The sequence below is a fragment of the Chionomys nivalis genome, chromosome 9 (assembly GCF_950005125.1).
Source record: "Chionomys nivalis chromosome 9, mChiNiv1.1, whole genome shotgun sequence".
Classification (NCBI taxonomy): domain Eukaryota; kingdom Metazoa; phylum Chordata; class Mammalia; order Rodentia; family Cricetidae; genus Chionomys; species Chionomys nivalis.
The window spans coordinates 44,409,797-44,421,925 of NC_080094.1; the positions used below are offsets into that span (position 1 = coordinate 44,409,797).

General features: G+C 49.7%; 1 protein-coding gene across 3 annotated transcripts in view; it reads left to right on the forward strand.

The window, feature by feature from the left end:
• Positions 1 to 11,233, forward strand: part of Ubox5 (U-box domain containing 5) — a 39,272-nt gene extending 28,039 nt beyond the window's left edge. For 2 of the 3 annotated variants that reach the window (XM_057781173.1, XM_057781171.1), the window contains exons 4-6: positions 752 to 1,937; positions 6,786 to 6,947; positions 9,113 to 11,233. In XM_057781173.1, coding sequence (XP_057637156.1) covers positions 752 to 1,937; positions 6,786 to 6,947; positions 9,113 to 9,321 — 1,557 coding nt within the window. In that variant the 3' untranslated portion in view covers positions 9,322 to 11,233. The remainder of the gene's footprint in view (positions 1 to 751; positions 1,938 to 6,785; positions 6,948 to 9,112) is intronic. The other variant, XM_057781172.1, reaches the window with a different exon arrangement.
• The last annotated feature ends 896 nt before the right edge of the window (positions 11,234 to 12,129 follow it).

Genomic DNA, 12,129 nt, shown 5'->3' on the forward strand with positions numbered 1-12,129 from the left:
TTCTCATGCTTTTCCCCATTTCCTGCCTTGTGTGTGTGGCCTTGATTTAGGCTACTGAGTGCTCACCCTTGGATTCCAGCAGACAGCATTTAGACAAGTATTGGGCAGTCACGGATCCCAGAGCACGTCTGTGAGGTGCTCTGTCACTGTGGAAAATCGACTTACTGCCTTGGTGGATCAATGGCACATGCACAGTCATAGCAGAGTAGAATCAGTCACTCAATATCTCCTTTTCCCTCACTCTGTCCCTCTTTCCCTTGCCCTCCCTCTCAGTTTTCTGTTGTTTTATTGTTGCCTTCTTGTTTGTTTTGTTTTTAAGGTTCACTTACTTTTGTCAGGTGTGGTGGCAAATACATCTTAGCAGGAGGGAGGCAAAAAAAAAAAAAAAACCACATGGTGACTCACAACCATCTATAATGAGATCTGGTGCCCTCTTCTGTGTTTTATATATATAAAATACTAGCTGTTCTAGAAGAGCCAGATGTAATTGCTAGCACCCACATGATGGCTCACAACCGTCTAGTACTTCAATTCCAGGGGCTCTGATGCCCTCTTCTGGCTTCAATAGGCACTGCACACACATGGTGCACAGACATACAAGCAGTCAAAACACCCATATACATGACATAAAATAAATAAATAAATAAATAAATAAATAAATAAATATCTGAAGTATTTTTGTAAGTGACAATTCTTGAACACCTGTTGTCTTCATTTGGATCAATGTGTCTTCTCTTTGTCATTAATCTAGGTGTCAGCTGATGGTTATGAAGTAGAAAATCTCATCTCTGAAGACCTCACAAAGAGAAGCCATGGCTTTAGGACAGAGTACTTCATTAGACCTCCAATCTATGTGACAGTCTCCTTTCCCTTTAACGTAGAACTCTGTAGGATTAATATAGATCTCACAGCGGGCGGATGCCAGAATGTCACTGGCCTGGAATTATACACATCTGCCTTATCTAGCAGAGCTTCTCTGGGTTCACACGAGTGCTGGACTACAGACCCAATGGAGCTGTCTGTCCCAGACAAGGAGGCATTCACCTTGGTAGGCAAAGTCCTGCTAAAAAACCAGAACCACGTGGTGTTCAGCCACCGGGGCTTCAAGGCCAGGCCACCTTTTAGCCCAATGGAAGTCACACTCCTCTCTCCTGCTGTTGTAGCCCAGGAGCTCTGGAATAAAGGGGCTCTTTCCCTTAGCCATGTGGCCCATCTCAAGATCGGAATCACCCATGTGACAGGCAGTGGCATCTCTTGCATAAAGCGTTTAGAGGTGTGGGGTCAGCCAGCCAAGACCTGCTCTCAGGAGGTAATCAATAGTGTTTTGTTGATAGCATCAGGAAGCCTGCCGAAGGACTTGGGTCTCCACACCCCAGCCTCACCCATGGAGAGTGACTATGACTCTGGGGGTCAGTCTGAAGGCCAGCAGGCTCCCTGTCTCTTACAGGAGACGTCGGAGGTGGTTGATGATGTGCCTGAGGAGTTCCTAGATCCGATTACCCTGGAGATCATGCCATGCCCCATGCTGCTGCCCTCAGGCAAGGTCATTGACCAGAGCACTCTGGAGAAGTGTAACCTCAGTGAAGCTACTTGGGGCCGAGTGCCCAGTGACCCATTCACAGGGTTAGCCTTTACCCCACAGTCCCACCCGCTACCTCATCCCTCCCTGAAGGCCCGGATCGACCGTTTCCTACTCCAGCACTCTATTTCTGGCTGCCACCTGCTTGGGAGAGCACAAACTGCATCAGCAATGACCCCTTCTGTCATTACTCTGCCCTCAAGGAAAAGGAAGCAGGAGCAGGCTGAACACAGCCTTGGCATGAATGCCGCTTCCTCTCCCACAAGCCCTCTGCTCTCACCCACTACCTCAGAGCCCACTGCTAAGAAGATGAAAGCCCCCAGTGAACTCGGCCTGACGGATATGGACTGTTCAGCAGGTAACCCCTCCGTGTCCACGACTCTGTCATCCCTGCCCTTCCCGTGCTTTACTAACTTAGATTTATGAAGCTGGGAGCCACTCTGCTTTTCATTTTGTAGGGCATCTCAGTTTTGTCCTTGCTCCATAGATAACCTGTAAGTCCCAAAGTGCTGTGTGTGTGTGTTCTCTTATTATCCTGAGATTTAATTTTTTCTTCTTAAAATTTTATCTTTATTTATTTTACTTGTTTTGAGAGAAAGAGGGTTTCACTCTGTAACTCAGGCTTTTTAAAAGCTGTGTAGTGGCCGGTGTTGAATCGTGCTGATCCTCCTGTCTCGATCTCTTAGTGCTCAGACTACAAGTGTAAGCCCCACATCTGACTATTTGAGTTCCGTCTTCATGTTCTGTGCCCTCTTCTTTGCATTTGTGGACTTACCTGCTTTGTGTTCCCGATGTCTTTTCTAACAAGATCAATGCCTTTTCCTGTCTTGAATCCTCCATTCTGATCTGCTGGAAGGAGAAACAGTAGGTCCCTTAAAGCAGTCCCTGTCTTCTTTTCTGCAACCTCTATATGTCATGTGTTTGTGGGGTACTATGTCTAGTCTTCCCAGAGGGGATATTTTTTTTCTTTTTTTTCTTTTTTCTTTTCTTTTTTTTTTTTTTTTTTTGATTTTTTGAGACAGGGTTTCTCCGTAGCTTTTTGGTTCCTGTCCTGGAACTAGCTCTTGTAGACCAGGCTGGCCTCGAACTCACAAAGATCCGCCTGCCTCTGCCTCCCGAGTGCTGGGATTAAAGGCGTGCGCCACTACCGCCCAGCAAAACGTGTAGCCCAGGCTGGCTTCGAACTCGTGATCCTCCTGCCTCTGCCTCCTTCAGCAAATCCTACCAGCGTGCGCCACCACAACCGGCTTTTTTTCTTTTTTGAAATGTTCTGCCTACATGTATCCCTACAGTCCAGAAGACGGCACCAGATCTCATTATAAATGGTTATGAGCCACTATGTGGTTTCTGGGAATTGAACTCAGGACCTCTAGAAGAACAGTCAGTGGTCTTAACCTCTGAGCCAGCTCTCCAGTCCCCCCCCCCCCGCAGAGGGGATTGATGGAAATGCACTGTGGGTCTCTCTGTCTCACTTACCCATGAAGTACCACAACAAAAGTGGCAGAGTGAGGTTGGAACCTGTCTCTCAGGAAGAAAGTATGCTTGGTAAATGTGAGTGAGTTGTATTGTTGCTGAGTATGAGGTTTAAGCTGCCTGGCTTCCCGCCTTTTCCCTCTGGCATCACCAGTGATTCCTGGAAGCCGCGGTCCTGCCACCCCACCCCCCACCCCCAGGAGAACCTGGAAATGTCTGGTGTAACTTTTCAGACTGACAAGATGTGTTCGTCATTTGGTTGGTTGGTTGGTTTGAGACAGGGTTTCTCTGTATAGACCTGGCTGGCTTTGAACATGGAAATCCACCTGCCTCTGTCTCCCAAGTGCTGGGATTAAAGGTGTGGGCCACCATCTTAGTTAGGGCTTCTATTGCCGTGACAAAACATCATGAAAAAAAAGAAAGCAAGTTGGGCAGGAAGAGGTTTATTTGGCTTAAACCTTTAGCATTGCTGTTCATCACTGAAGAAAGTAAGGACAGAAACTCACACAGGACAGGAACCTGGAGGCAGGAGCTGATGCAGAGGTCATGGAGGGGGTTGCTGTGTACTGGCTTGTTCCCCATGGCGTGCTCAGCTTCCTTCCTTCCTTCCTTCCTTCCTTCCTTCCTTCCTTCCTTCCTTCCTTCCTTTCTTTCTTTTGTTGTAGGTTTTTTGTTGTTGTTGTTTGAGACAGGGTTTCTTCGTGTAGCTTTGGTGCTTGTCCAGGAACTAGCTCTTGTAGGCTGGCCTTGAATTCACAGAGCTCCGCCTGCCTCTGCCTCCTGAGTGCTGGGATTAAAGGTATGCACCACCACCGCCCGGCTTTCAGCCTGCTTTCTTATAGAATGCAGGACCAGCAGCCCATGAATGGCACCACCGGCCAAGGGCTGGGGCTGGGCCCTCCCCCCTTCTCCCTCCCCCCTTTCTCTCTCCCCCTCCCCCATTGATCACAGCTGGATCTCAGTGAGGCATTTCTTCAGCTGAGGCTCCTTCCTCTGATAACTCTAGCTTGTGTCAAGTTGACACACAACCAAGCCAGTACAGCCATCATGCTGTTATTTTTGTAAAAGACAGGCAGATAAGAAAGAAAGGAAGATTGGAGCTGGAGAGATGGCTTATCAGTTAAAAGCACTTAATGTTCTTCCAGAGGCAAACAGTCACATCAGGGGGACTAAAAATCCTCCTGTAACTACAGTTCAGGGGACCTCTGGTCTCTAACCAGCACCTGCATACAAGTGGTAAACATAAACCCACATAGATGGGTGCACATACATACACATAAAACTAAATAAGTAATTTTTAAAATGGAAGAAATATAAAGTGTCATTTCATCTGACACCACCTGAGCAGAATTCTAGTGCCTTAATTAGGAAAATTGTCCCTAGATCTCTTATGGCAAAGACTTTTTGAAAAATAGAATTTGAGATGTAGACCTACAGAGATGGCTCAGCAGTACATAGCACTACCTGCTTTCAGAGGACCTGGGTCCAGTTCTCAGCACCTACATGGGTGCTCACGGCCATCTTTAACTCCAGTTCCAGGGGATCTGACTCTCTCTTTTGGCCTCTGTGGGAACCAGGCAAACATATATGCAGGCAAACATTTATATGCGTAAAAAATTTTTATTTTAAAATAAACATAATGCAACTTAGAGCATGGCATAGTAGCACAAACTTTCATTTTAGCACTTAAGAGGCAGAGGCAGATAGATCTATGTGAGTTCAAGGCCAGCCCAGTCTACATAATGAGTTTTGGCCCAGCCAGGAGTACACCATAAGAACCAGTGTCAAAAGAACCAAATCAAACAAAACCAAAACCCATCCAGAAGAAAAATCAAAGTTGGTCAGATCTTTGGCTTTTTCTTTATCTTCTTTGTTTTCTTTGGAATCACCGTTACAATGCATAGTGCTGATTGGCATTTAACTAAATCACTTTATAGACAAGGTTGGCCTCAGATTTGGGACAGCCCTCCTTCCTCTGCCTTCCGGTTTTGGAATTACAGGTTTATACCACTTTGTTTCACTCAGTAAAATTTTAAATGCCACGTTGAAGCAAAGTAAAAGTTAGTGGGGTTTGGAATCTAAGATCAATTACAAGCTTTTTGTTGTGGGGTTGTATGTGATAACAGCTTTCGGAGTTAGAGCTCAGATCATCAGTGTTGGATCAGTCACTGTCTTAGTTAGATTTCTCCTGCTGTGATTAAACACCATGACTAACACCTGCAGAGGAAAGGGTTCATCTCCAGTTCTCAGGTCACACTGCCCTGAATGACTTGAGAGCAGAGCCACAGCGCTGCTTACTGCTTGCTCATCACGTCTTGTCACACTGCTTTCTTACCACCAGGGCCCGCCTGCCCAGGGGTAGCAAGAAAAATTGCCTTTTTTCTGGCTGCCCTCTATAGACCAGACTAGCCTCAAATTTAGAGATCCACGTTGTCTCCCGAGTGCTGGTATTAAAGTTGTGTGCCACCACTGCCCAGCTTAAATGGAGAGTTTTAGAGACAGCCTTTTGTTGAGACAGGGTCTTATATAACGTAGGCTGGACCAGAATTCTCTATATTAGGGTGATTTTGAATTTATGATTCTTCTACTTCCACCTCACAAGTATTTTGTGTGTGTGTGCGCGCGTGTGCTCACATGCTCCCACAGGCACTCATGTGCCATGCTGCGTGTGTGTAGGTCAGAGGACAACTTGCAGGGCTTAGTTATTCTCTTCCACTGTGGGTTCTGGAGATTGAACTTGGGTTGCCAGGCTTGCCTGACCAGCAGGCTCAAGGCATCTGCCTGTCTCTGTCTCCCCAGCACTGGGATTACGGGTGTGATCAGTGCTCCTGGATATCTGACACAGATTTGGGAGAGCAGACTCAGCTCCTCATGCTGATGCTGAAAGCACTGTACTAACAGAGCTGTTTCCCTAGTGCTTGAGCTTGTTTGTTTGTTGTTTTTGGAGACAGGGTTTTTCTGTTAACAACTCTGGCTGTCCTGGAACTTGCTTTGTAGACCAGGCTGGCCTTGAACTCACAGAGATTCCCCTGCCTCTGTCTCCTGAGTACTGGGATTAAAAGCATACACCACCACTTAGCTTTTCTTTTTTAAATAGAAAAGCATGGTAGCAAATGCCTGTATTTCCAGCATTCAAGAGGCAGAGGCGGAAAATCAGCATGAGTTTGAGTTTGAGGCCAGCACGGGCTGCGTAGTGATACCCCTGTCTCAAAGAAAGGGGCGGGAGGGAACGAAAGTACGCTGAGGCAGAGGATAGAGAGTATGGGTACTGTGCAGAGCTGGTGTCTGCCGTCTCATCATTTCTTGGGCCAGCAGGCAGGCCTTTCAAAATGTAACATGGACTTGGGATGTAGCTGAGAAGTAGGGTGGCTGTCTGGAAGGCACAAGTCTGGGACTATATCCCCAGCATCACAGAATGAATGAGGGAAGGAAGAAAAAGGAGGTGCAGTTCTGTATCAAAGCCTCCAGATGGCTCTGTCCTGCACAACACTTTGTTTAGGGGAAAGATAGAGAAAGCCTCAAGCTTTGAAAGCATTTTAGGTGGGGAGGCGGCAGGATTCCCAGGACTTTGGCTCTTTGTTCTGCTTCACAGTCCTGGGAGACACAGGAAGAGATTTTCTTCATTTTCACATGTCTGAAGTTGGAAGGCTCGTTTTCTCGTCCTCCAAGAAAGAGTAGCCGTCTCTCTTTTGCTGAGCCTTCCCGGATGTCATGATCTCTGTGTCTCCCACAGGTCCAGTGTCCCATGAGCAGAAGCTGTCGCAGAGTTTGGAAATCGCCTTGTCTTCCACCCTTGGCTCCATGCCTTCCTTTACTGCCCGGCTCTCCAAGGGGCAGCTCCAGCAGCTGGGCACAAGAGGGAGCAGTACTGCCAGGAGGCCAGACACCAGCTACGGTAATCCTCTGTGAGCTCTAGCATCTGCCTGTGGAGTATGCCGGGCCTAGTCTTCGTGTGCTGTGTGTGGGTGTATAGCCAGCCCCCTTAATGTAATTCCCATTCTGGAGAGAGAGCTTTTCTCTGTCTTCTCCAGAAGGGTTTGAGGGGCTGCCTGGAAATGGGACTCATCACAGGCAAGATCCTTAGTTGACCCTGTCATTCTGTGGACTCTGCCTGACTGTCCTTTACTGCAGGTTTGTTTTGATTTTTTTTGACATGGGGTCTTGCTGGCCTTGAACGTTCCAGTCCCCAAGTGCTGGGATTACAAAGGTGCACCTCACACTTGGCTGTGGTAGACTACATAGTTCTCTCCTGGGACTTTGATGGTCCTCATCTTCCCTTCGTCTGATATCTGGGCTGTTTCATCTACATATGAAGAAAGGTTTAGGTTTCAGAGGTCATCTTCTTTCTTCTTGGTAACATTTTTATCAGTGTACTAGAAAAGCACCAGAGGTAGATTAATGGCCCAAATTTTGCCCCCCAAAAAACAACAACAACAAAACAACCTAGGATCATATTGTAAGGTAGATACAAAGTGAGGAATTGACTAATTTTTTTAATTTTATGTGTATGAATGTTTTTTTCTGTGTGTATGTATATGTACCATGTCCATACCTGGTGGAGATCAGAAGACAGTGTCAGATCTCCTGAAACAGGAGTTGCAGATACCTGTGAGCCACCATGTGGGTACTTAAAACTGAACCCAGGGTCCTGCAAGAGTAACCAGAGCTCTCTAACCACTGAGCCATCTCTCCAGCTCCCCAGTCCCCTTTTTAAAGCAAAGGACAAAATGAAACCTGGTGGGGCTACTCAGGCTGGCTGTTGATTGCTCCTGCTGGTGCAGAGCCCATCCCTCCTCCTGTCACCTGGGTTTCCATCACACTCTCCCTACTCTGATTGTCTCTTCCTAACTATTTCCAAAAGCATGTCTTTCAAAGTGCCCAGGAAAACTGCCAGTCTCATGGCTGCTTGTCCTCGTAGCATCCAGGGGTGTGATTGGCGAGCCTGACCGGCTTTACCCACCTTCTCTTTCTTTTAGCCTTCAGATGATGCCTTCAGCCATTTCTTTTCAGTTTCCCTTGCTAGAGTTCCTGCCAGTGAGAGCCCTCCCTAGTGCTGCTCTCGTGACCTTCCTCTCCTTCCCTCCCTGACAGCTGCTGGGACCCTTCTCATTGGCATCTCCAGCCACTCTGAACGCACTGTCTGCTTTCAAAGCTCTCCTCCCCAGCACCCTCTGAGCCTGTCTTCCACTTGGCAAGCTTTCACCATAGGAGTCCGCTTTTCCTCCAGTGTCCTCACCCATGATTAGGTCCTTGTATGCTCTTATTTGTGAGTGTGCCTGTACATAGTGCACACGTGCCACAGCACACACGTGGAGGTGAAGAGACAACTCTCAGAAGTTGGTTCTCCTCCACTGTGGGTGCCAGGGATGGAACTCAGGTCGTCAGACAGGAAGTCCTTCTGTCCACTGAGCCATCTCATCAGCCCTTTTATGCTTCTCTTTGCTGTGATTCTGAAGAACACCCTAGTACCAATCCTGAATCCTCTTCCCCAGCCCTTGTGAACTCCGTGCAGCTCCTGTGCTCAGCATCCACATCGTCCTTACACAGAGTCTTTCACAGCTAACGATCGCAGAGGTGTTCCACCTCTAAAGATTCACATGATATGAATCAAAGCCCCACTGTCCTATGGTGTAGACCTTACCTCCTTTCCTCTGGATCACATCAAGGGAATCTGTAGTGAATCTTAAGGTGGGAGGGCCCGCCCAAGGCCAGGGCAGTTCCAGAAAGGAGCTGAGGGGTTAGAAGGCAGCTCCTGACAGATTGAAGTGCCTCTCTGGTGATTTCCCTCCACCCTGACTGTTCTGACCCTGATATATGGGCCACATTGTGGTTTTCCCTCTTCTTGCAGCTGATCTTGTCAGGGTAAGCTTGTACCTTGCTCCAGCTTTGGCGGAGGAGTATACACTTTGTCTGCTCCCATGCACTGCATTTAGAGGCCAGTTCTTAAGCATTCATAGACAGCACCAAGATTGATAAAGATGGCAGAAGGGAGGCCTGCCAGTTCCCAGCTGACTGAGGAACAGCCTCACCTGACCCTTCCTTGTTCTTCTGACTCACCAGAGCACCCCAGGAGTGTCTGTGGTCCAGCGTGTGCCTCCTGCAAAAGAGCGTTTTCCTCCTACTGCACGGAGGAGCCTGTGTACCAGCTGCGCTGTGGCCACCTCTTGTGCCGACCCTGCCTGAGTGAGCAGCAGCACTCCCAGCCCATGATGTGCGCAGCCTGCCAGCAGCTAGTCACCAGCCAAGATGTGCTGCGGGTCCATTTTTGAGGGACCAGCCTCAACTGAAGAAGCCCCATTTTGTGGGAGACCTGCAGGTGAAGGAAGCAAGAGCAGGATCCCAGTGGCCCCATTCTCTCCTGGGTTTTAGCACCTCATGGTGTATTACGGGGGCTGGGTCAGGACAACCCCTCTATGGATAATAAAGCCATAGGCTGGGCTGGGGGGATATCCCTGTTCTCCCTGGCCTACCTTGCCACTCTCCAACCAGAGCCAGACTGTTCAGCAGCACTACCCCAGTACCCATGGTGTCTGTACCACAGTTTCTCTGTGTAACAGCCCTGGCTGTCCTGGAACTTGCTCTGTAGACCAGGCTGACCTCAAACTCACAGAGATCCACCTGCCTCTGCCTCCCAAGTGCTGAGATTAAAGGTGTGCACCACCACCACCTGGCTACACACAACCTTCTGATGGAGTTTTGTGGATGGCGCTCAGTAGACTGTGACTTGGGACCTCATACAGCCTTCTCTGCCTCAGGGTCACGCAGAAGTAGACCATGGTAGGGCACATGACTTAGCCATGTGTACCCCCTCCCCTGCAGACACTTGGAGCCGTAATAAAATGGCAGTTGACATTCACCGAAGCTTCCTCCTGGCACACGGGACAGGAAAGCCATGTGCAGTTGTTGCCAGCTGTCAGGCAGTGGTTTAGATCTGTCCGGCATGGGTGTGTCAGTGCCAGGGGAGGGGCAGTGGCTTCCATCAGGCCAGGTACCAGTGTGTGTCTGGTTGCTCCTGGAGCCACTCTCTGAAGGAGGAGATTCCTGTTCTGTATGTAGCCCACTGCAGGACGATACTGGTTTATAGGCCACGTCTTTAACAAATTGTGTGTATGCGCATAGGCACGTGGGTGCCATGGTGTGCCTGTAGGAGTCAGGACAGTTCAGGAGTTGGCTCACTCCCCAGCCTATGTGGTCGCAGAGCTAAAATTCAGGTCATTAGCGCTGTGGCAGTCTTCTCTACTCTCTGAGCCACCTCTTTGGCTCCTGAGGGTACATTTTTCCCACCCATTTAAAATGAAACCTACGGAGTCCCAAAGAAAACAAGGATTCCATACAGGTCTGTTCATTGTCAAGAGCTTCCAGCTTAGAAGGATATCTATGCAGGTCACCAACACTGTCCCCAATCCCTTGCAGGCATGCTCCACCTTGTCTTTGAGATAAATCACAGCCCCTTGAACCACATGTTCTTCGTTCCTACAGGTGGCCCGGAGCTCAGTCCTGAGGCTTAGGGAATCTGCTTTCAGAGTTCCCGGGGGACTTTTCCACGGAGGTGGCCAGTAGGGGATTGTCACCTCCGTCCTCCTACACAGCACACCGCCAGTGCCTGCTGTGCTGCCTTTCGTGTGAGACCCCCGGGTCTGCACGGACAGGCCCCCTGCACACCCTACTCCACGTCTGAGCTGCCCCGCCATGTGCTCTGTCCTTAGCCGCACAACTACAGAGGGCATGGTTTGGGGCAAGAACCTCCCCACGACCTCTCATGGTCTCCGGAGTAGCCCACTTCTCACTCAGCCTTTACACCTCAGTGGGAGTGTTGGGAGCTATGTCTGCCCTCACCTCCCAAGAGCCCCCAAAGAACTCTGCAGCTCTACCAGAGGTGCCTGTCCTGCTCTGCTGGACAACAAGGTCTGGGGTGGGCAGGACCTAGCCTGAGTCCAGTGGGGAACCATTCCACACCCTTAATATGATTAAGCTTTTCTCTTCAAGATTTGACCCCCACCCCCACCCTTGCCAGCACCACAGAGCTCTGGTTTTCTTGCCTAGAACGCAAGAATGAAAGTCTGGTGTAGTGCGAGAGTAAAGGCCAGCCTGGGCTCTGTAGCAGACACTGTCTCAAAGACACCAAAATAAAAAGAAATATGCGATTTGGCCCCATGGCGTTTTATTTCTCATTAGACTGGACCTGGGACCAGGCATAAAATAGCTTCCCAGTCAACATGCAGAGCTCAACTCCACTGACCAAGAAGACTCAGCCACAGCTTCGCCTTCACCAGGCAGCATTCCTGTCCTGGTCTTTGCCTGGTAATGGGGTCAAGTAGGCAGTGGAGGTGCGAGGCTGGAGACCAGCTGCAGACATGCTGCCCTGTGGTCTTCTGAACCAGAAGCAGGCCAGCTTGAGGTGACAGGCCACAGCAACCATAGGCTTCACTCCCTAGGTGAGCAGGTGAGGTCTGATCAGCTGTCCTGTGGGGCCGAGGCTCTGACCCTCAGCCACCCCCTGAGCAGGCGGAAGGGAGGCTCTGTCCAAATTAGTCTTGGAAGCAGAAGAAATAGAAGAACCAGACAGCCAGGAAAAAGACCAGCAGCTGCTCAGTGCTCAAAGAGAACCCCTCCTCCCTGCAGGGGGGCAGCTGGGCCCAGCAGTTCTGGGCTCCTGAGGCTGACTTGGAGCACCCAGCCCCACACCTATTCGACTTCTTCCTATGGGTCTCCATCTTGAGGCCACTCAAATGCTGGGCTCCTTTCCATTCCCTCAGGAAACAGGGTTTCTGACGCTGGAGATCCTGTAACTAGGTCTGCAGACAAAGAAAGCAGCCTCCCACTGCCAGTGCCATTGTGATGCTGTCCTGAATGCCATTGTGATGGCCACCAGGGTAGGAGTGGGGATTCTGTGGACTGGCCTCCCACAGAGCTCCTGTGGGGATTAAGGAGGGCCTGGCCCCCAGCTTCCCCGCTCTGCCCCCATTGAGACCTGCTGTCTTCTCACCTGGCCCCGAGGCCGCGTGCACGTGCAGCATCTTCTCTTGGGTCCTGAGTGGAAAGGGGAGAGCTGGGCTGGGGACTGGCCAAAGCCACAC